The sequence below is a fragment of the Cherax quadricarinatus genome, chromosome 4, assembly GCF_038502225.1.
Source record: "Cherax quadricarinatus isolate ZL_2023a chromosome 4, ASM3850222v1, whole genome shotgun sequence".
Classification (NCBI taxonomy): domain Eukaryota; kingdom Metazoa; phylum Arthropoda; class Malacostraca; order Decapoda; family Parastacidae; genus Cherax; species Cherax quadricarinatus.
Window position 1 is genome coordinate 1,882,863 of NC_091295.1, and position 20,818 is coordinate 1,903,680.

General features: G+C 40.7%; 1 protein-coding gene across 2 annotated transcripts in view; it reads right to left on the reverse strand.

Moving 5' to 3' along the window:
- Positions 1-20,818, reverse strand: part of LOC128689663 (uncharacterized) — a 179,857-nt gene that overhangs the window by 92,099 nt on the left and 66,940 nt on the right. For both annotated transcript variants that reach the window (XM_070093973.1, XM_070093971.1), the window contains exons 4-5: positions 20,121-20,514; positions 10,143-10,346 (exon numbers count right to left, since the gene is read on the reverse strand). In XM_070093973.1, coding sequence (XP_069950074.1) covers positions 10,143-10,346; positions 20,121-20,514 — 598 coding nt within the window. The remainder of the gene's footprint in view (positions 1-10,142; positions 10,347-20,120; positions 20,515-20,818) is intronic.

Here is a 20,818-nt window from a genome sequence, read left to right on the forward strand (position 1 = left end):
CCAATCCCTAGGTACCTTACCCTCTTCCATACATTTATTAAATAATTGCACCAACCACTCCAAAACTATATCCCCACCTGCTTTTAACATTTCTATCTTTATCCCATCAATCCCGGCTGCCTTACCCCCTTTCATTTTACCTACTGCCTCACGAACTTCCCCCACACTCACAACTGGCTCTTCTTCACTCCTACAAGATGTTATTCCTCCTTGCCCTATACACGAAATCACAGCTTCCCTATCTTCATCAACATTTAACAATTCCTCAAAATATTCCCTCCATCTTCCCAATACCTCTAACTCTCCATTTAATAACTCTCCTCTCCTATTTTTAACTGACAAATCCATTTGTTCTCTAGGCTTTCTTAACTTGTTAATCTCACTCCAAAACTTTTTCTTATTTTCAACAAAATTTGTTGATAACATCTCACCCACTCTCTCATTTGCTCTCTTTTTACATTGCTTCACCACTCTCTTAACTTCTCTCTTTTTCTCCATATACTCTTCCCTCCTTGCATCACTTCTACTTTGTAAAAACTTCTCATATGCTAACTTTTTCTCCCTTACTACTCTCTTTACATCATCATTCCACCAATCGCTCCTCTTCCCTCCTGCACCCACTTTCCTGTAACCACAAACTTCTGCTGAACACTCTAACACTACATTTTTAAACCTAGCCCATACCTCTTCGACCCCATTGCCTATGCTCTCATTAGCCCATCTATCCTCCAATAGCTGTTTATATCTTACCCTAACTGCCTCCTCTTTTAGTTTATAAACCTTCACCTCTCTCTTCCCTGATGCTTCTATTCTCCTTGTATCCCATCTACCTTTTACTCTCAGTGTAGCTACAACTAGAAAGTGATCTGATATATCTGTGGCCCCTCTATAAACATGTACATCCTGAAGTCTACTCAACAGTCTTTTATCTACCAATACATAATCCAACAAACTACTGTCATTTCGCCCTACATCATATCGTGTATACTTATTTATCCTCTTTTTCTTAAAATATGTATTACCTATAACTAAACCCCTTTCTATACAAAGTTCAATCAAAGGGCTCCCATTATCATTTACACCTGGCACCCCAAACTTACCTACCACACCCTCTCTAAAGGTTTCTCCTACTTTAGCATTCAGGTCCCCTACCACAATTACTCTCTCATTTGGTTCAAAGGCTCCTATACATTCACTTAACATCTCCCAAAATCTCTCTCTCTCCTCTGCATTTCTCTCTTCTCCAGGTGCATACACGCTTATTATGACCCACTTCTCGCATCCAACCTTTACTTTAATCCACATAATTCTTGAATTTACACATTCATATTCTCTTTTCTCCTTCCATAACTGATCATTTAACATTACTGCTACCCCTTCCTTTGCTCTAACTCTCTCAGATACTCCAGATTTAATCCCATTTATTTCCCCCCACTGAAACTCTCCTACCCCCTTCAGCTTTGTTTCGCTTAGGGCCAGGACATCCAACTTCTTTTCATTCATAACATCAGCAATCATCTGTTTCTTGTCATCCGCACTACATCCACGCACATTTAAGCAACCCAGTTTTATAAAGTTTTTCTTCTTCTCTTTTTTAGTAAATGTATACAGGAGAAGGGGTTACTAGCCCATTGCTCCCGGCATTTTAGTCGCCTCATACGACACGCATGGCTTACGGAGGAAAGATTCTTTTCCACTTCCCCATGGACAATAGAAGAAATAAAAAAGAACAAGAGCTATTTAGAAAAAGGAGAAAAACCTAGATGTATGTATATATATATATATGCATGTGCGTGTCTGTGAAGTGTGACCAAAGTGTAAGTAGGAGTAGCAAGATATCCCTGTTATCTTAGCGTGTTTATGAGACAGAAAAAGAAAACCAGCAATCCTACCATCATGTAAAACAGTTACAGGTTTCTGTTTCACAGTCATCTGGCAGGACGGTAGTACTTCCCTGGGTGGTTGCTGTCTACCAACCTACTACCTTGAGTATATATACGTCTGAAACACTGGCTCGTAAGACGTATATATACAACCAAAACAGTCAATGGGTTAATATCATAAGGCGAGGGTCCACTGTACACTGAGAGAGAACACAATAAGTGGTCCGGGGCCTAAGACTGTTCAATTGCCCCCCAGCATAAGTAAGGGTGATTAACAATACACCCCTGGCTGTCTTCACAAAGGCACTGGACAAGCACCTAAAGTCAGTACCTGACCAACCGGGCAGTGGTTCATACGTCAGCTTGCATGCGGCCAGCAGTAACAGCCTGGTTGATCAGACCCTGATCCACTATGCGGCCTGGTCTCATACCGGGCCGCAGGGGCTTTGACCCCTGAAACCCTCTCCAGGTAAACTCCAGGTAAACTGGCACCGAGGCACTGGCCAGCCTAGCAATAATCTATAGTGATTAACATGATTAGTAAACTGCAATGGAACCTTCTTAATATTTTAACAAATACAGTGCACCTCCCTTAATACTGCAACACAGTGGACCCCCTCTTAACCCTCAAACTGTCCAAACGTAGATCTACATTCGCATGCATAGATCTATGTTCGATTTTACATCGTTTATGTAAAATAAGTAGAGCAATGTTCGGAGCGCTACGCGCGCAAACGTAGATCTATGTTTGGACAGTTTAAGGGTTAATATTGTAACAAATACAGTGTACCTTTCTTAACCCTTTCAGGGTTCGTGCTGTAGACCTACGGCTTTACGTTCAGGGTCCAAATCGTAGATCTATGCCAAAATTCTAGAGGCATCAAATTTAGCGCGGAAGGGCTGGTAGGCCTACATGTGAGAGAATGGGTCCGCATGGTGTGTGTGCGCCATAAACAAAAATTCTAGGCGCCCGCATAGCATTATGGGAACACCGGCTCAGTTACCTTTGTTCACCATGCCTCATCGCAAGGCAGCTCTCACTCAAAGGAAAATTGGGACTCTCCTCTTCCCATCTGATAGTTCTGACTCTGATGGAAGTGGAAATGAAGACGAATTCTTTGGCTTTGATTAGTTAGTGACCGAAAAGAATGACCAGGATATCAATAATAGTGCACAAAACCCTGACAATCCTCAATCTTCTACCTCTGGTGTGGGCATGCCTCAGTCACGTTCAGTTGTACCTCATCGCAAGAGAAAACTATTATTTTCGTGTGGCCAGGCCTTTGACTTCAGTAATGATGATGATAGTGATGTGGATTGTGATTTTATTGCTCTTGACGATCATTCAAGTAGTGATAGTGAGGAAACATATTCACCAGTGAAGCATCGGTATATACGCTGCTGCATGCGCTCGGGAAGTGTTCCCTATGCAGTGCCCAGGGGACGGAGTACATCACGGAGTACATCCTGTGGCCCTACACCAGGAATAGACAGTGATAGTGTGGATGATGTGGCTACACTTGACATGGGTAGACCACAGGCATCAGTAGGTGGTGGTAGTGGTGATGGTAGTGCCATGGCCATGCATGACTCACCAGCCCAGGCTGGGACCCACGCTGCTGACTCCTCAGTTCAAGGACAAAGCAGAGCGTCAGCCACCACCCAACCACAACTACAACTACCAGCACAACCAGCTTATGATGTCCAGTATCCACTAGCATACCACACCTGGGATTGGCAGCAAAATCTCAATTTTGTTCCCAAGCCCACCAGTTTGATGACTCTCAAAGTGGAATCCTACCAACTTGTTCCCTTGGAAATACTGCAAATGAACTGGAATTCTTTGAACTATTCTTTGACCAGCCCTTGATGGAAACTATTGTCAGGGAAAGTAACAAGTATTTTGAGTACACCATGGCAAATACGATCATATCAAGACTACACCGGTGGAAAGAGACAACTGTTGCAGAAATGTATTTGCTTTTTGCAACAATAATGTTTATGCCTCACGTCTATAAGCATAATATTAAATCATACTGGTCCACAGATCGGCTAATTTCTACCCCGGCCTTCAGTAAAATCATCCCAGTGAACAGGTTTATCTTACTGTTACGTATGTTGCACTTCTCTGACAAAACCAGGCATGACAGAAGTGACAGGTTATACAAGATTAGAAATGTTTTTATGTATTTGAAACAAAAGTTCAACATGTGCTTTTATCCATTCGAATCTTGTACTTGACGAGTCTTTGATTTTGTTCAAAGGTAGACTGTCGTTCAAACAGTATATACCGAGCAAGAGGAAATGCTTTGGTATAAGACTGTTTGTACTCGGTGACTGTGACAGTGGCCTGGTATTGGATATTGTTGTATACACGGGAAGTAAAACATTGAAAGATACCAAGAGGTTAATGGGTATCTCAGGTGACGTAGTGAGAAGCATGATGGCACCTTATCTTGGTAAGGGGCATACATTATATACTGATAACTGGTACACAAGCCCTTTACTCAGTGATTTCTTGCAAGTGAACATGACAGACGTGTGGCACAGTGTGTTCTAATCATAAACATATGCCCAGGTTCAACGCAGGCACTTGTGGTGAAGAGGTGCAGGTGTTTACTGCCAATGACATCAAGGCATTATGGTGGCATGATAAATGAGATGTCACATTGTTGACAACCATTCACCGTAACGAAATGCAAGACAGTGGCAAAGTTGATAGAGTGACTAATGAACGTATTTGAAAACCAGTGACAGTGATTGATTATACACAAAACATGCACTTGGTTGACAAATGTGACATGCGGATTGGCTTTGTTGATTGTGTTCGTAAGAGTTACAAGTGGTACGTGAAACTTTTCTTCCATCTCATGGACATTTCAATGCTTAATGCATATAATATGTACCAAGTGAAGACTGGCAATAGACTACCGTATGGTGAATTTTGTCTGTCTGGTCAGACAACTCATAATGAAATACCAGGTAACAACACCTGCTACACAAAACCATCCTCGAACTCCTCAGGATATACCCAAGCGTTTGAGGAGGGAAGGTGATCACTTTATAATACAGCTTCCTGCAACTAAGAAGAAATTTGCTCAGAAGAGATATGTTGTCTGTGCACAAACAAAACGACAGCAACAAAGATACAAAGACACTCGGTTTATGTGCGAGGAATGTAAGGTGCCTATGTATGGTGCCTTGTTTCAAGGAGTTCAACAAGCTGCAGCAGTTCTAAAAACATGTTCAGTTATTGTACATATGTAAATATATAATAGAACATTAGTATGTTTATTGTAATAAACAAAAGTGGTAAACAATATTATAATAATAACTTTAGTGCAGTTATTGTGTTCAATACACTGAGTGTATATACATACATTATATATAGTATTGGTCTCACAGGCCACAAATGTTACTAGGAAAAGAAAAGAATTAGAAAAAAAAGAAAAAAGTATAAAAAATGTAAAATAAAGAAATGCGAGTTTGCGGAAATCACTGATGTTGCCGCCACCCAGTCATTTTGGGTCAACTTCTCGCCTCTCTCTCTCGGTAAGTACTGATCAGAAATTTTGTTTTGTTTTGTTTTATTACCTTCACAAAAATATACTCTTTAATTCTGTAAGAAAAAAATTTTTTTCTTTTTTTTTCTTCAAGATTTCTTGGACACTGGAGCACCCCTTCCGATTTTGGCCTTGGACCATGAAAGGGTTAATATTGTAACATACCATAAACCCCTCTTAGCCCTTAAACTGTCCAAAAGTAGATATATATTCACTCACGTGGCGCTCCGAATATTTTGAAAAATTATTTTTTTTTTTTAAATGAAGAGCACATTTTTCTACATGTTAGAGGATGAAAAATTTTTTTTAGGGTCAGTATTTACCAAGATATAGGACTGTGAAATCGGCTCTGGATGCTCACCTGACAGCAACATCGATTCCTGCCGCTTGCAGAAGTGTTGCCTATGTACCTTTATTTTCTTGTTTTTATTTTTAAATATTTTTTATGTTTTAAGTAGTAGGTTGGTAAACAGCAACTGCCCAGGGAGGTACTACCATCCTGCCAAGTGAGTGTAAAACAAAAGCCTGTAATTGTTTTACATGATGGTAGGATTGCTGGTGTCCTTTTTTCTGTCTCAAACATGCAAGATTTCAGGTACGTCTTGCTACTTCTACTTACACTTAGGTCACACTACACATACATGTACAAGCATATAGTATATACACACCCCTCTGGGATTTCTGCTATTTTCTTTCTAGTTCTTGTTCTTGTTTATTTCCCTTTATCTCCATGGGGAAGTGAAACAGAATTCTTCCTCCGTAAGCCATACGTGTTGTAAGAGGCGACTAAAATGCCAGGAGCAAGGGGCTAGTAACCCCTTCTCTTGTATAAATTATTAAAAATTAAAAAGAGAAACTTTCATTTTTGTTTTTGGGCCACCCTGCCTTGGTGGGATATGGCCAGTTTGTTGGAAAGAGAAAAAAAAAGGAGAAAAAAAAAAGTATGTTCTGATAATTACAATTTATAATAGTTCTTGTAATTTCATAGCCAATCTTTGTTCTGACACTAATATTAGGTACTGAAATAGTGCTCAAATAGTCACAGTCACATTGACGGGTGAACATTTACACCTGCCCGGGTTATTTACTATTGTCTAGAAATATATACAAAGTATGTATAGGTCCCAGCAATGTTTTAGATACCCTGGCATATACCTTGAAGCATGTTGTTATGAAAGGCATCCCTATATTGTTGACAGCTTAGTGACATTCGATAAATGCCCACTGCTCCAGCTAACCCTCACTGTATTTATCACTGTTACACACAAACATGTCTTGTCTCTCTGTTTATTTATGTCTGCATCTATCTGTCTGTCTGTCTGTATCTGCCTGTCTGTCTATCTGCCTACCTGTCTGTCTGTCTGTCTCTGCTTATCTGTCTTTCTGTCTGCCTGGAGTATATGTATATCACACTCCTTGAAGAATCGTGTTATGACATCTGTTATCAGCTCGATGACACTTGATAAATGGGAGCTCGGGGAACCCTGGCTGTATTTGTTTTCACTGATACACACAAACATGTTTCTGTCTATCTGTCTATCTTTGCCTGGAATTTTTGGATTATCCTAGGTAATTTACACTATGTATAATAACTGAACTTATGAGTACATGTGAGACAGAGATATAGATAGACAGAGATCTTTCTTTTCTTTCAACACACCGGCCGTATCCCACCGAGGCGGGGTGGCCCAAAAGGAAAAACGAAAGTTTCTCCTTTTACATTTAGTAATATATACAGGAGAAGGGGTTACTGGCCCCTTACTCACAGATAGAGATGTAAACAGATAATGTAGACAGATAGAGATATAGACAGACAGCCAGCCAAAGCAAGCCAGCCGGCCAGCCTGCCGAATACATAAGAACAAAAGAAAGAAGGAACACTGCAGCAGGCCTACTGGCCCATGCAAGGCAGGTACATGTCCCCCCCCCTTAGACCAATGACCCATCTAGTCAGGTCACATCCACTGAAGGAAGAAGCATGACATCAGATTTAGTAGCACAAGCTTGTCAGGTCCAACTCACACCCACCAACACTCTTTCATGTATTTATCTAACCTATTTTTACTTTCCTCTTTAAATGGGAGTGTTAATGCAACATGGCATCAGTGAATCCCTGGAGTTTGCCACACTATTTGCTCTAGCTGGCGCTCAATTGAACTGGTGCTAACATAAAGTACTAAGTGCTCCCAGATTTTTTTAATAGTGCGCACACTGAGAGCACAGACCCATTCTTTCATTTCTAGGCGACTCAAGCGTATTGTGCCAAATTTGAAGGAATGAAAAATAAAACACTGATCTACGTTTGGAGCGCTACGCGTGCAAACGTAGATCTATGTTTGGACAGTTTAAGGGTTAATATTGCAACAAATACAGTGTACCTCTCTTAATATTGTAACACAAAGTAAACCCCTCTTAATACTGTAACAAATACAATGTACCTCTCTTAACGTGACTCACGAAATCGTAATGACACGATTGCAAACAAACCATACCACGGGCAGGATTGAACCCGCGGTCAGAGAGTCTCAAAACGCGACACGACGGTCTGGAGTTTCGAGACTCTCTGACAGCGAGTTCAATCCCACCCGTGGTATCGTTTACCTCTCTTAACCCTTTCAGGGTCGACAGGCCCTCTCAGAGACTTGTTCTCAGGGTCGCCCAAATTTCAAGAACAAAAAATTGTTTTTCTTATGAAAAGATAGAGAATCTTTTCCCGATCATAATGACACCAAAAGTATGAAATTTGATGGAAAACTTACGGAATTATGCTCTCACGAAGTTACCGGTCTCAATGATGTTTACGCATCGGCAATTTTGCCCACTTTGAGCCCTATTTTCGGCCAATTCCACTGTACTAGTCGACAAAAATCCTGAATATTTCGCTAGAACTCCACTTTTTCTATCGAATGAGTGCAAGAAGCCACCCATTTACCGATTTCAACTATCCAATACAGTGGTCAGAATTTAGCAATTTTGCCAATTTCAAAAGATGCCAATTTCCAAATAGAGTCCAGAATAAACAAGAAAGACATTCCTGGCACTAAAATGAAATTTCCTCAGTTCATTAGTCACGTCTCAACACCCCTCTTACATTCTTTTGCTTTCCACTTTGAACTTTTATTCTCACAAAAAATAGAAGATTTACTGTTATGCAGACTACTGCATTAGTGCAAAAAATGGTATAAATAATATTGGCGCACTTGTGAAAGAATATTAGACTCACCAGTCGACGTGTATTGGATGCTTAGCATGATTTGTTTACTTTTGAACGTCGATAAAAATCGAACATTTCTGCTACTTTGAGCTCAATTTCAAAGTACTTTTCATTGTAAAATCAGTAAAAAAATCTCAATTTCTGTAAAATGTCTTCCATTCTATAGAATGAGACCAGGAAAACTAGAATACAACAATAAATACCATACGAAAATACAGTGCAAAGTCGCTGTTTTAATCCAAGAACACGGTCAAAGTTTTTTTTTTCTCATTACGCACTGTGTGCTGCAGGATTTTTTTTATACTGTTCACACTGACCACATAGACCCATTCTTTCATATGTAGGCCTACCAGCCTTCTCTCACTAGATTTGAGGGCGCTAGAATTTAGGCGTACTAGTACGTCAAAAACCCTGGTGCGTAAGCCATACTAGTACGGCTGAAACCCTGAAAGGGTTAATATTGTAACATACAGTGGACCCCTCTTAATATTCTATTACAAAGATAACTGGACCTGGCAGGGTAAATTCTTCTATACTACAGTGGAAACCCGGTTTTCGTCTTTAATCCGTTCCAGAAGGTCGGCCAAAAACCGATTTGTATGAAAACTGAACTAATATTTCCCATAAGAAATAATGAAAATCCAATTAGTCAGTTCCAGACACCCAAATTTATTAACAAAATATACATTTTATAGACAATAATTATAGTTTTACACACAGAAAGCAATGAGACATAAATATAAAGCACTAATGAAATGGATAAATGAACATTTAACATCACTTTTACCTTTATTGAAGACTCTTGTTGATGTATGGAAGCCGGCGAGGAGGGGAGAGGGAGGAGAGGTTATCTCTACCACCATCACTACTACCCTCTACCACCATCACTACTACCCTCTACCACCATCACTACTACCCTCTACCACCATCACTATCACACTCTACCACCATCACTATCACACTCTACCACCATCACTACCAACCTCTACCACCATCACTACCAACCTCTACCACCATCACTACCAACCTCTACCACCATCACTACCACCCTCTACAGTAACAAAGGCAGACTGAGTCACAAACATATGAGCGGCTGCATCCCGTGGGCAGGCGGACACGTATGGTACGGACGATTTCCGAGCAGATGTACGAAAAAGGCAAAAATTTTGTGAAAAAAGTGGTCGAAAACTAAATTGCACGATAACCGGACCGGATGAAAATCAGGGTTATACAGTACAAAGATAACTGGACCTAGCAGGGTAAACTCTTCAATATTACAAAAATAACTGGACCTGGCAGGGCATACTACTATAATACAAAGATAACTGGACCTGGCAGGGCAGACTACTATATTACAAAGATAACTGGACCTAGCAGGGTAAACTCTTTTATATTACAAAGAATTGTGAACCTGGAAGAGTGAATTCTAGTACATTACGAAGTTGTTAACAACAATTAGAAGGCTAAACTGAGTTATCTTACCAAGATAATTAGGTCTGACAAAGTCGACCATACACCAGTACTCCAGGAGGTTGTTCTGGAGAGGGTAGCCGGTGAGTACGACACGGCGGCGAGTACGGATGTTCTTGAGAGCCTGGGAGATATTGGCATGGGCGTTCTTGATGCGGTGACCCTCGTCACAGATCACCAGGTCTGGACCTGGCTTCACCAGGGCCTTCTGAATCTCTGCAACACAAAACTTTCCTTAATGTCTGCACTAGCAGTAATGACTCATCTGTCTTCTCTTCTATCCCTGACTTAACAATTATTACTACCATTACACTAAACCTTCTCATAATACATAAGTTACATTCTTGAAAATGGGCTTACACACTAAAACAGTTAACCGAACAATATTTCTTCATCTTAACAAACCGGCCATCTTGCACCAAGGCAGGATGACCCCACAAAGAAACAAAAACATGTTCACTGTCACTCATTCAACTACTGTCTTGTCAGAGGTTTGCTGACATTACACTTCAGATGACCTTCCAATTTGCAACATCCCCACCACTCCTTCAGAGTGCAGGCACTGTATATCCCACAGTCACAACTCTACGTCTGGCTAACTGGTTTCCCAGAATCCCTTAACCCTTTCAGGGTTTCCAACGTACTAATATGGCTTATGCACCAGGGTTATTGACGTACTAGTAGTACGCGTAAATTCAAGTGCCTACAAATGAAGCGGGAAAAGGCTGGTAGGCCCAGATGTGAGAGAATGGGTCTGTGTGGTCAGTGTGCGTGGTAGGAAAAAAATCCTGGACCCATTGGTGCATTGTGGGAATGCCATTTTAGTAAACCTTGCTCACCATGCCTCAAGGTAAGAAACTCCTCACTCCTTGGCGAATTGGGACACTTTTGTTCCCCAGTGACAGTTCTAATACAGATGGAAGTGTCAGTGAAGATGAGTTTCAAGGTTATGACGAGGTTGTGACCGAAACTAATGACCATAATACCGGTAATAGTGAGGAAAACCCAGACGACCCTCAACCTTCCACCTCTGGTGCTGGGCCGTCTTGTTCACTTTCAGTTGTACCAGAACTAAAGAGGAAACTCTCATTTTCCCATATCCAGAACTCAGATGTGAGCAATGGTGATGATAGTGATAGTGAATATGAACTCCAAGCTCTTGAAAACAGTTCCAGTAGTGAGAGTGAAGTAGAATATTCTCCAGTGAAGTGTCAATATATACGACAGTATATGTGCTCTCGTAGTGTGCCATATGCTATTCCAAGGAGAAGGAGTACATCTCGAAGTACATCCCGTGGCTGTACAACAGGAACAGATAGTGAAAATGAAGATGATAGTGTTGCAATTGGGATGGAAAATGTGCATGCATCTGTTGGTGGTAGTGGTGGTGCCATGCGTGAGGCACCAGCAGTGGGCCGTGCTGCCATCCACGCCGCTGACTCAGCAGAACTACAACAAAGGCCACCATCCCCCACCCACCCACCACACCAACCTCCACAACCACAACCACCTTTCAATATCCAGTACCCACCAGCAGATGGCACCTGCGACTGGCAGGAAGCTGACAATTTTGTTCCCAATCTCCATCACTTTGATGAAAGTCAAAGTGGAATATGGCCATCTTGTACACTTGGGAACAATGCCACTGAACTAGAATATTTTGAGTTATTCTTTCACGAACCCCTGATGGAAATTATTGTCAGGGAAAGCAACAGATACTTCGAGTACGCCATGGCAAACATAATACTTTCACCAAGATCACGCCTACACCAGTGGAAGGAGACAAATGTGGCTGAGATGTATCTTTTCTTTGCCACAATAATGCTTATGCCACATGTGTATAAGCAGTGTCAAATCATACTGATCAACAGATCTCCTGATTGCAAACCCAGGTTTCAGTGATATAATGCGAGTGAATCGATTTGTGCTATTAAGTATGCTTCACTTCTCAGACAAAACCAGGCCAGACAGAAACGACAGGTTATATAAGATTAGGAATGTGTTTGTGTATCTGAAACAGAAATTCAATATGTATTTTTATCCCATCATGAAGCTTGTTATTGACGAGTCTTTGATTTTGTTCAAAGGAAGACTCTCATTCAAGCAGTACATACCAAGCAAGAGGAAACACTTTGGTATTAAGTTATCTGTGCTTTGTGACTGCTACAGTGGTCTTTTACTGAATATTATTGTGTACACTGGAAGTTATACATTGCACAATACCCGGAAGTTACTGGGCATCTCTGGTGATGTGCTTAGAACAATGACGGGACCATATCTTGGGTAGGGGCATATATTATATACTGATAACTGGTACACAAGCCCCTCACTCAGTGATTTTTTGTGAGTGAACATGACAGATGTGTGTGGCACTGTGCGTGGAAATTGTAAGCATATGCCCAGGTTTGACGCTGGCACTCGTAGAGGTGAGGTGCAGGCATCTGCTGCCAATGACATCTTGGTTCCATTGTATCATATGGTACCATTGTACCAAATGGTGCCATTGTACCATATGGTACCATTGTAGCATATGGTACCATTGTATCATGTGCCATTGTACCATATTGTACCATATGGTAACATTGTATCATATGGTGCCATTGTACCATATGGTACCATTGCACCCTATGGCACCATTGTACCATATGGTACTGTATGGTACAATTGTATTCAACACAATAACCGCACTAATATTCTCATCATTTTGTTTACAATAAACTTGTAAACAAGTTTTGTAAGCAATATAATGATAAACAAATTAGTGCAGTTATTGTGTTGAATACAATGTGTGTACACTTATACAATATACATTATATTGGTCTCACAGGCCACAAATGTTACTAGAAAAAGCAAGAAAAAATAAAAAAGAAAAGAAAATGTATAAAAAATGTAAAATAAAAAAATGGGATTTTGCAGAAGTCACTGATGTTGCCGCCACCTGGTAATTTCCTGATCATAATGGCACCAAAAGTATGAAATTTGATGGAAAACTTACGGAAGTTAGCGGTCTCGACGATGTTTATGCATCGGCGATTTTGCCCACTTTGAGCCCTATTTTCGGCCAATTCCATTGTACTTGTCGACAAAAATCATAACTACTGTATTTTGCTAGAATTCCATTTTTTCTATCGAATGAGTACAAGAAACCACCCATTTACTGATTTCAACTATCCAATACAGTGGTCAGAATTTAGCAATTTTGCCAATTTCACACAAATTTTAAAAGATGCCAATTTCCAAATAGGGTTCAGAATAAACAAGAAAGACATTCCTGGCACTAAAATAACATTTCCTCTGTTCATTAGTCACGTCCCCAGGCCCCTCTTACATTTCTTTTTCTTTCCACTTTGAATTTTTATTCTCACAAAAAAATAGAAGATTTACTGTTATGCAGACTACTGTATTAGTGTAGAAATGGTATAAATAATATTGGCGCACTTGTGAAAGAATATTAGACTCACCTGTTGACGTGTATTGGACACTTGGCATGATTTGTTTACTTTTGAACTTTGGTAAAAATCGAACATTTCTGCTACTTTCAGCGCAATTTCAAGGTAGTTTTCTTTGTAAAACCAGTCAAAATCATCTCAATTTCTGTAATATGTCCTTCATTCTATAAAATAAGACCAGGAAAACTAGAATACAACAATAAATACCATACGAAAATACAGAGCAAAATTGCTGTTTTAATCCAAAAACACGGTCAAAGTTTTTTTTTTCTAATTACGCACTGTGTGCTGTAGGATTTTTTTATACTGGGCACACTGACCACATAGACCCATTCTTTTATATGTAGGCCTACCAGCTTTCTCTCACTCGATTTGAGGGCGCTAGAATTTAGGCGTACTAGTACATCAAAAACCTTGGGTCGTAAGCCGTACTAGTACGTCCGAAACCCTGAAAGGGTTAATTCCCCATAATTTAATCCCACCCCTCTCCCGAACACCCTAGCATCTACTTCTTTTACAACCCCATCTATAAACATATTAAACAACCATGGTGACATTACACATCCCTGTCTAAGAACTACTTTTACTAGGAAGTAGTCTCCCTCTCTTCTACACACCCTAACCTGAGCCTTACTATCCTCATAAAAACTCTTTACAGCATTTAGTAACTTACCACCTATTCCATATAAAGTGGACCCCCGCTTTACGATCAGCTCCCGATGCGACCAATTACGTAAGTGTATTTATATAAGTGCGTTTGTACGTGTATGTTTGGGGGTCTGAAATGGACTAATCTAATTCACAATATTCCTTATGGGAACAAATTCGTTCAGTAATGGCACCTGAACATACTTCTGGAATGAAATAATATCGTAAGCCGGGGGTCCACTGTACTTGCAACATCTGTCACATTGCTTCCCTATCCACTCTATGCCTTTTCTAAATCCATATATGCAATAAAAACTTCCCTACCTTTATCTAAATACTGCTCAAATATATGTTTCAATGTAAACACTTGATCAACACATCCCTTACCCACTCTAAAACTGCCTTGCTCATCCGCAATTCTACATTCTGTCTTACCTCTAATTCTTTCAACAATAACCCTACCGTACACTTTCTCTGGTGTACTCAGTAAACTTATTCCTCTATAATTTTTACAATCTCTTTTGTCCCCCTTCCCTTTATATAAAGGGACTATACACGCTCTCCACCAATCTCTAGGTACCTTCCCCTCTTTCATACATTTCTTCTTTCAACACATTGGCAGTATCCCACCGAGATGGGGTGGCCCAAAAGGAAAAACGAAAGTTTCTCCTTTTACATTTAGTAATATATACAGGAGAAGGGGTTACTAGCCCCTTGCTCCTGGCATTTTAGTCGCCTCTTACAACACGCATGGCTTACGGAGGAAGAATTCTGTTCCACTTCCCCATGGAGGTAAGAGGAAATAAACAAGAACAAGAACTAGTAAGAAAATAAAAGAAAACCCAGAGGGGTGTGTGTATACTATATGCTTGTACATGTATGTGTAGTGTGACCAAAGTGTAAATAGAAGTAGTAAGACGTACCTGAAACTTTGCATGTTCACGAGACAGAAAAAAAAAAAAACACCAGCAATCCTACCATCGTGTAAAACAATTACAGGCTTCTGTTTTACACTCACTTGGTAGGACGGTAGTACCTCCCTGGGCGGTTGCTGCCTACCAACCTACTACCTACTTTCATACATTTATTAAACAAAAATACCAACCACTCCAACACTATGCCCCCCCTCCCCTGTTTTTAACATTTCTGTCATGATTCCATCAGTTCTAGCTGCTTTACCCCCTTTTATTCTACTTAATGCCTCACGCACCTCCCCCACACTCACATCCCGCTCTTCTTCACTCCTGAAAGATGGTATACTTCCCTGGCCAGTATATGAGACAGAGACAGAAATAGAGAAAGAGAGAGACAGAGACAGACAAAGATAGAGATAGATACAGACAGACAGAGACAGACAGAGCCAATCACCAGCCAGTAGCCGGCCAGTCAGCCTGCTGAACATGTATTATACGTTCCAGAATTGTTTCTTTTTACGTAGGGCATAGGTTATAGGACATTCTGGCAGGATGACACTACCAGTGGTACCAAAATATAAAGGATGTTGCACAAATGTTGCACATGGGTTATTATCGAGGTTTTTTATATTTCCTCGACCACTTGTGGGCACATCCACTTCAAAGCCACTAAACTTGGGGTCAATGTCACTTTTCTCTAAAAAGGGGAGTGTTAATACTACATGATATCAGTGAATCCCTGGTGTTTGCTGGGCTGTTTGCTCTAGCTGGCACTCAATTGAACTGGTGCTCCCACAAGGTACTAAGTGGTCCCAGATTCTTTTAATGCTGTGCACACCGAATGTTAAGACCCATTCTATGCTGACCAGGCATCTCAGGCCAATCGTGCCAATTTTGGAGGCAGGAAAAATAAAATGTAGATCTACGTTTGGAGTGCTAGCAGTAAGAACATAGGTCTACGTTTGGACAGTTATGAGGTTAACAGGTTAATAACTCTCCTCTCCTACTTTTAACTATCAAATCCATTAGTTCCCTAAGGTTTCTCAACTTATTGCTCTCACTCCAAAACTTTTTATTATTGTCAACAAACTTTGTTGATAGCATCTCACCCACCCTCTCATTTGCTCTCTTTTTACATTCCTTCACCACTCTCTTAACCTCTCTCTTTCTCTCCATATACTCCTCACTCTTTGCATCACTTCTACTTTGTAACTACTTTTTCTCTCTTACTACTCTTTGTACATTTCCATTCCACCAATCGCTCTTCTTCCCTCCCGCACCCACTTTCCTGTAACCACAAACTTCTGCTGAACACTAACACTATATTCTTAAACCTACCCCATACATCTTCAACCCCATTACTTATACTCTCACTAGCCCATCAATCCTCCAACAGTAGTTTATATCTTACCCTAACTGCCTCCTCCTTAATTTCATAAACCATCTCTCTTTCTTGCTGCTTCCAGTTTCCTTGTATCCCATCTACCTTTTACTCTCACATTAGGTACAACTAAAAAGTGATCCGATATATATGTGGCCCCTCTATAAACATGTACATCCTGAAGTCTACCCATCAGTCTTTTATCTACCATTACGTAGTCCAACAAACTATACTGTCATTTCGCCCTACATTATACCTGGTATACTTATTTACCCTCTTTTTTGTAAAATATGTATTACCTATAACCAAACCCCTTTCTATACAAAGTTCAATCAAAGGGCTGCCATTATCATTTACACCTGGCACCCCAAACTTACCTACCACACCCTCTCTATATGTTTCTCGTACTTTAGCATTTAGGTCCCCTACCACAATTACTCTCTCCCTTGGTTCAAAAGCTCCTACACACTCACTCAACATCTCTTAAAATCTCTCTCTCTCTCTCTCTCTTCTGTACATTCTTCTCTTTTCCAGGTGCATACACACTTATTATGACTCACTTTTCACATCCGAACCTTATTTTAACCCACATTATCCAGGAATTTATACATTTATATTCCTTCCTCTCCTTCCATAACTGATCTTCAGCAATATTGCTACCCCTTCCTAGCCCTAACTCTCTCAGATACTCCTGACTTAATCCCATATATTTCTCCCCACTGAAACTCACCTACCTCTTCAGCTTTGTTTCTCTTAGAGCCACGACATCCAACTTCTTTTCATTCATAACATTGGCAATTTCCAAGAGAAGTGAAACTCTTGAAACTCTTCAAAGGTATATCAAAGGTAAGGTAAGGTTTTTTTTTTTTTTTTTTCAACAAGTCGGCCGTCTCCCACCGAGGCAGGGTGACCCAAAAAAGAAAGAAAATCCCCAAAAAGAAAATACTTTCATCATCATTCAACACTTTCACCACACTCACACATTATCACTGCTTTTGGAGAGGTGCTCAGAATACAACAGTTCAGAAGCATATACGTATAAAGATACACAACATATCCCTCCAAACTGCCAATATCCCAAACCCCTCCTTTAAAGTGCAGGCATCGTACTTCCCATTTACAGGACTCAAGTCCGACTATATGAAAATAACCAGTTTCCCTGAATCCCTTCACTAAATATTACCCTGCTCACACTCCAACAGATCGTCAGGTCCCAAGTATCATTCGCCTCCATTCACTCCTATCTAACACGCTCATGCACGCTTGCTGGAAGTCCAAGCCCCTAGCCCACAAAACCTCCTTTACCCCCTCTTTCCAACCCTTTCGAGGACGACCCCTACCCCTTCTTCCTTCCCCTATAGATTTATATGCTTTCCATGTCATTCTACTTTGATCCATTCTCTCTAAATGACCATACCACCTCAACAACCCCTCTTCTGCCCTCTGACTAATGCTTTTATTAACTCCACACCTTCTCCTAATTTCCACACTCCGAATTTTCTGCATAATATTTACACCACACATTGCCCTTAGACAGGACATCTCCACTGCCTCCAACCGTCTCCTCGCTGCTGCATTTACCACCCAAGCTTCACATCCATATAAGAGTGTTGGTACTACTATACTTTCATACATTCCCTTCTTTGCCTCCATAGATAACGTTTTTTGACTCCACATATACCTCAACGCACCACTCACCTTTTTTCCCTCATCAATTCTATGATTAACCTCATCCTTCATAAATCCATCCGCCGACACGTTAACTCCCAAGTATCTGAAAACATTCACTTCTTCCATACTCCTCCTCCCCAATTTGATATCCAATTTTTCTTTATCTAAATCATTTGATACCCTCATTACCTTACTCTTTTCTATGTTCACTTTCAACTTTCTACCTTTACACACATTCTCAAACTCATCCACTAACCTTTGCAATTTTTCTTTAGAATCTCCCATAAGCACAGTATCATCAGCAAAAAGTAACTGTGTCAATTCCCATTTTGAATTTGATTCCCCATAATTTAATCCCACCCCTCTCCCGAACACCCTAGCATTTACTTCTTTTACAACCCCATCTATAAATATATTAAACAACCATGGTGACATTACACATCCCTGTCTAAGACCTACTTTTACCGGGAAGTATTCTCCCTCTCTTCTACACACCCTAACCTGAGCCTCACTATCCTCATAAAAACTCTTTACAGCATTTAGTAACTTACCACCTATTCCATATACTTGCAACATCTGCCACATTGCTCCTCTATCCACTCTATCATATGCATTTTCTAAATCCATAAATGCAATAAAAACTTCCCTACCTTTATCTAAATACTGTTCACATATATGCTTCAATGTAAACACTTGATCTACACATCCCCTACCCACTCTGAAGCCTCCCTGCTCATCCGCAATCCTACATTCTGTCTTGCCTCTAATTCTTTCAATTATAACCCTACCGTATACTTTTCCTGGTATACTCAGTAAACTTATTCCTCTATAATATTTACAATCTCTTTTGTCCCTTTTCCCTTTATATAAAGGGACTATACATGCTCTCCGCCAATCCCTAGGTACCTTCCCCTCTTTCATACATTTATTAAACAAAAGTACCAACCACTCCAACACTATATCCCCCCCCTGCTTTTAACATTTCTGTCATGATCCCATCAGTTCCAGCTGCTTTACCCCCTTTCATTCTACGTAATGCCTCACGTACCTCCACCACACTTACATTCTGCTCTTCTTCACTCCTAAAAGATGGTATACCTCCCTGGCCAGTGCATGAAATTAAAGGTAAGGTAAGGTTATCATCTCCATTACATCCATGCACATTCAAACATCCCAGTTTTATAAAGTTTTCCTTTGTCTCTTTCTTAGCAGTTTATACAGGAGAAGGGGTTACTAGCCCATTGCTCGTGGCATTGTAGTCGCCTCCTACGACAGGCATGGCTTAAGAACATAAGAACATAAGAACGAAGGAACACTGCAGAAGGCCTACTGGCCCATGCGAGGCAGGTCCAAGTCTCCTACCGGCTTAAGCCAATGCACCCAACCTAGTCAGGTCAGGTCACATTGACTTAAGGGAGGAACACGGCAACCGACCTGGTAGCACAAGCTATCAGGTCTAACTCACACCCACCCACATCCACTCATGTATTTATCCAACCTATTTTTAAAGCTACACAACGTTCTGGCCTCTATAACGGTACTTGGGAGTTTGTTCCACTCATCCACAACTCTATTACCAAACCAGTACTTTCCTATATCCTTCCTGAATCTGAATTTTTCCAACTTAAAACCATTGCTGCGAGTCCTGTCTAGGCTAGATATTTTCAGCACACTATTTACATCCCCTTTATTTATTCCTGTCTTCCATTTATACACCTCAATCATATCCCCCCTAATTCTACGTCTTTCTAGAGAGTGCAGATTCAGGGCCCTTAGTCTATCCTCATAGGGAAGGTTTCTGATACATGGGATCAACTTTGTCATCCTCCTTTGTACATTTTCCAGAGAATTTATATCCACTTCTCCATGGAAACTTGACTTATAGTCAGTAATGTACAAGTGTTAAAAAAGTAAAGGTAGTTCTCACCTTCTAACAGTTCTTTGTTTTTATCTTCTTCCTCAATATCTACAATTTCCTTGTTATCTGCATCTTTCTTCTTCTTCTTGGGTTTCTTAGGCTTCTTGAGGGAGAGTTGACGGTAGAGTTCATAGCCCATGAGGAGGACTCCACCCGTCTCGTACCAATCGTTGATCACTTTGGCTCTCTGGTTGAGGTTCTTGAGGGAGTCGTTCAGCAGGAACACCTTGAACTTGCGACTCCACAGCTCGTAGCCGTCGGGGGTGGTAGGGGGGACGGTGCCATCCTCAGGAAGCCAGGCATTGTACTCGGCGTACCAGTTCTGCAGTGTGTTGATGGGCACAATGATCAACACCAAGCGTGCACCAGTGTGCCGCAGGAACACATCCGTAAATGACACAACCTGAAAAATTGTCAACAATTAATTGAAACATTTACCTAACCTAAACTAGAACAACACATTATTATTATTATTATCATTATTATTCTTTCTTTCAACGCACCGGCCGTATCCCACCGAGACGGGGTGGCCCAAAAGGAAAAACGTAAGTTTCTCCTTTTAAATTTAGTAATATATACAGGAGAAGAGGTTATTAGACCCTTGCTCCTGGCATTTTAGTCGCCTCTTACAACATGCATGGCTTACGGAGGAAGAATTCTGTTCCACTTCTCCATGGAGGTAAGAGGAAATAAACAAGAACAAGAAC